Consider the following 4,423-nt stretch of genomic DNA (forward strand, 5'->3'; position numbering starts at 1 on the left):
TTTTTAAAATCTGTTTGTTTCAAAGATGTACTTGATGAAGTGAAAGAAATATTTTGTCCTACCAATTTAGAAAATTATGGTGCTTATGGTATTGAATATTATGAAAGTTTAAAAAATAAATAAAATTATTTGTTTATAATGATCTCTTTACTGTCTCATAATTAAGTTAAAAATAAATATATATAAAATTAAGAGACCAAAGTAAATACTCATACACATTTCCTTTCCGTTCATAAGAAGGATTGTTGTAGAAATAAGAGGTTGCATGTTTTAAAGAGAACTATAAATTTAGAGAAAACTATAAATGAGCGTTCACATTTCTATTAGTAAAAATCACTGCTGTACATATCATGAATTTGACTCAGATGTATCGCGATCCAGCCCTTCCCGCAAGTTTTGGTGGAGTGAGTGCTTTGCATCGTGCTTTAAAAGGCAAAGAAAGTCACAAGGCGATCAAGAAATGGCTTACCAGCAAAGAGTCATATACTTTACACATGCCTACCGAACGACATTTTCGTCGCAATCGCGTTCTCGTCAGAGGCATCGATGCTCAGTTTCAATCTGATTTGGCAGATATGCAGTCTCTTGCCAAACACAACGATGGATATAAATATTTGCTAACATGTATTGATGTGTTTTCCAAATATGCTTGGGCTATTCCACTCAAAGATAAAACAGGTCAGAGTGTCAAATCAGCTCTTGAACATATTTTTAGCGAGAGAAAACCACATGTGTTACAAACCGATAAAAGTAAAGAATATAAGAATAAAATCGTTCAAACTTATCTTAAAAAAGAAAAAGTTCGTTTTTTCACAACTGAGAACAGTACAGTGAAGGCAAGCATCATTGAACGCGTCCATAAAACCCTCAAAAGCAAAATGTGGAAGTACTTCAGTGAAATGAACACGTATCGTTACATTGATGTAATAGATAAATTAATTCACAGTTATAATCACACCTAGCATCGCTCTATTCAAATGGAACCAGCGAATGTCAGTAAACACAATGAGAAACAAGTGTGGAATCAGTTATATAAAGACCTACCTAAACCTCAACCTAAATTCAAAGTGGAAGATACAGTGCGCGTTAGCAAATTAAAAATGATTTTTGAAAAAGGCTATGAAAGTAACTGGACGAGAGAAATATTTACGATCCATGAAATCCTTCCTAGAAATCCACCTGTTTATCGACTTAAAGACCTCGCTGGAGAAGTCATTGAAGGAACCTTTTACGAAAAGGAACTGCAAAAAATTTCAGATTCGGGATATTATCCTGTTGAAAAAGTGTTGCGAGAAAGAAAGAGAAATGGTGAGACGGAATACTATTTGAAATTCTTAGGTTATCCACCAAAATTTAATGCATGGGTGACCGATGTGAAAAGAATATAAAAACTCCACATCGTGTAAAGAATCGTCATTTTCCAAGATGTCTTTCTATATGACGTTACCTAGTGATAGCTCTCAACATTATTTTCCAGAAAATACTATCTCTCATTTCATTACTCAGTTGCCCGTACCCATATCTTTGAAAGGGAATTGGAAGGTGGTCTTTCTGAGATCATTTACCCGCACACCTAGTACAATATTAACAAAGATAACAATCTCTTTCGCTTTGATTTGGGTGACTCTTCGGGTGTAAGGGAAGTTGTCAATAGAAAAATACAACCAGGATGTTACGAAAGTGTCCCAGATCTCTTAAAAGCCATGACTTTAGCTGCATTTAAAGATAAAATCTCTTTACAGTATGATCGTTCAACAAAAGAGTGAAAATTGTGACGCAAAATGGAGCTCGGTTAATCTTTTATGATTCGGGATTGGCAAGTTTATTAGGCTTCGAACCGCAGATTGTCGAAGGTACTTGGAATAGTCCATATGTGGGTGATTTGCATTCTTCTTATACATTACTTTATGTGTATAGTGATATTGTTTCGCCTCAGATTGTTGGTAATGTGCGAGCTTCCCTCTTAAGAGTCGTGACAGTTACCGGAAAAGATGGTGATACCGTAAATGTGCAATACGACAGACCGCATTCTGTACCAATAGCAAGACATTCATTTAATACAATCGAAGTGGAAATCCGACTCAATTCGGGTACATTCGTTCCTTTTGATAGGGGTAAGTTAATTCTTGTGCTTCATTTCCGAAGGCGACAAATCCTATAAATATGACAACAGAAGAGGAAAAGTTTTATTTGTAAAAAAGACATCAAGATGCTCGTACCATACGAATGTTGTACTCAAAATTATGAAAATCATTATCAAACCGGCTCGGGACTTTCTTATTACCAAGGTCAACCCTATCAAAAGGGATATGTTCTCGGGGGATTTTTGTCGCAGTCTATTTCGCTCTGCTATGCCTTTGTTTGTGAAATTAGCCAAAACGGTGGGGAAAGAAGCTTTACGCACCGGTGCTCTCATCGCAAATGATGTGTTGGCAGGCGAAAACATTAAGTCTGCTGCTAAACAAAGAGCCAATGAGGCGGGAAAAGTATTAGCGGCAAAAGCTATTCGTAAAGCCCAGACCATGGATGGTAGAGGCAAGTATAAAAGAAAGCGGAAACAGTCAAAACACTTCATTTCTTCGAAAGCTGCGAAGCAGAGAAGACGTGATATTTTCGATTCATAATGGCTTTTATCATGAAAGATTCCAGTGAATGTGATAAATCCGAATTAGAACTTTTTCATTTACCTGGAACTCAAACGGCGATTCAGAGCGGCCAATGGGTTCAGTTTCATCCTCTATCTAATGTATTTGACGGAGGTCCCGTAGAATTTCATATTTCAGGCAGTGGAGAAGATTATATTCACTTGTCACAAACACAACTCTACGTTAGAGCAAAAGTAATAAAAACGGATGGTTCACATCTGGATAAAGATCGGCCCAGTAAATTTGTTCCTGCATTCTTTATTTTCTCAGGTGGATGTCACATTAAACGAACGACTGGTATCTTCTTCTATTAACACATACCCCTATAGAGCTTATATTTAAACTTTGCTCAATCGCGGCTATGATAGTAAAACTTCAAAATTAACAGCTGAAATGTATGACAAAGACCTAGAGAAGCGATCTTCCTTTTTCAAACTGAGTTCTACTGTTGATATGATTGGTGGCATTTATTTTGATTTATTTCATCAAGAAAGGCTTTTATTAAATATGGTGGATGTTAAATTAACTCTCATAAGAAGCAAGCCGGAGTTTTGTTTTCAAGGAAAAGCAGGTCATAAAGTGGTTTTAGAACATGTATCTCTTTTCGTGAGAAAAGTGCGTGTGAACCCTGGAGTTATCCTAGGTCATGCCAAAGCGTTAGAGAAGAGTAATGCCAAGTGTCCTATTAATAGAGTATTATGTAAAGTCTATTCCATTCCCCAAAATAGCATGTCCTTGATACAAGACAACGCTTTTGTTGGTCAGATGCCTCAAAGAATTGGAATTGAATGTGTTGATAATGACGCTTTTCACGGAAATTTCGCCAAGTCCATTGTAGTGTACGTCGACGGACAGCCTGTGCCTTACAATCTACTGGAACCAAATTTTGATAACAACAATTATATTCGAGCTTATCATAGCCTGTTTTTCAATAAATCCCAGCAAGATAAAGGCATTTTTATCTCCAGAGAAGACTACTTACAAGGTAACGTGTTATTTGGTTTTGAATTATCGCCAGACCTTTGTGATGGGGAGCACATGAATTTCATTAAGCATTCTAATCTACGGATTGAGGTAAAGTTCAGCCAAACTCTCGAGCAAACTGTGTGTGTGATTATCTTTGCAGAATTTGATAACGTGATTGGAATTAATAAATCGAGGAACATTATTTTGGACTTTAACTGTTGGATGGTAGTATTATACAAGACATTTTATCTCGTGAAGCAGCAGCTGTCTTTTGAGGAGTTTATCCAGCAGATAAAATACCCCCCTTAATTAGAAGATCAGCCATCGTTGTGAATACAGACAAGTTCACAGAACCCGGAGCGCATTGGGTAGTCTTTTTTCAATTTGAAGAATTAGAATTTTTTTATTCTTATGGACAATCTTCAGATGTTTATGGATTTCACTGTTCAAATGTAAAATTGAATAATATTCCATTACAGAGTGTAACTTCTAATGTATGTGGAGCATATTGTATTTATTATGTACTGAAACGAAGCCAAGGCCAATCTATGTTTGCCATTATTGAAAATGTATGTAAAATGAGTGATTTTAACCTGTATCAATTTGTGAAATAAACCTTATGGTGTAAGAATGATTTTTAAACAATAAAATATTTGAAATGTATTTTTTCTTTTGTGTTTTATTTTTCTGACTGAATAATTTTTTTTCAACTTATATAAAAGCATATTGAGTTTTAAATATAATGACAACGAGACTTTTTCATATGAAGAACAACACAAATAACACTTTTCGACCTAAAAAAATAAAAGTGG

The 4,423-nt window shown here is 35.5% G+C and overlaps 1 protein-coding gene across 1 annotated transcript; it reads left to right on the forward strand.

The window, feature by feature from the left end:
• Positions 1-3,038: 3,038 nt before the first annotated feature.
• On the forward strand, positions 3,039-3,920 carry LOC146996298 (uncharacterized protein F54H12.2-like). Its single transcript, XM_085821408.1, has one exon. The coding sequence runs from the start codon at positions 3,039-3,041 to the stop codon at positions 3,918-3,920; it is 882 nt and encodes a 293-aa protein (XP_085677534.1).
• Positions 3,921-4,423: the final 503 nt, after the last annotated feature.

This window comes from Stegodyphus dumicola, chromosome 7, assembly GCF_044657685.1.
Source record: "Stegodyphus dumicola isolate Sdum_Otavi_A_Nest chromosome 7, ASM4465768v1".
NCBI classification, from domain to species: Eukaryota; Metazoa; Arthropoda; class Arachnida; order Araneae; family Eresidae; genus Stegodyphus; species Stegodyphus dumicola.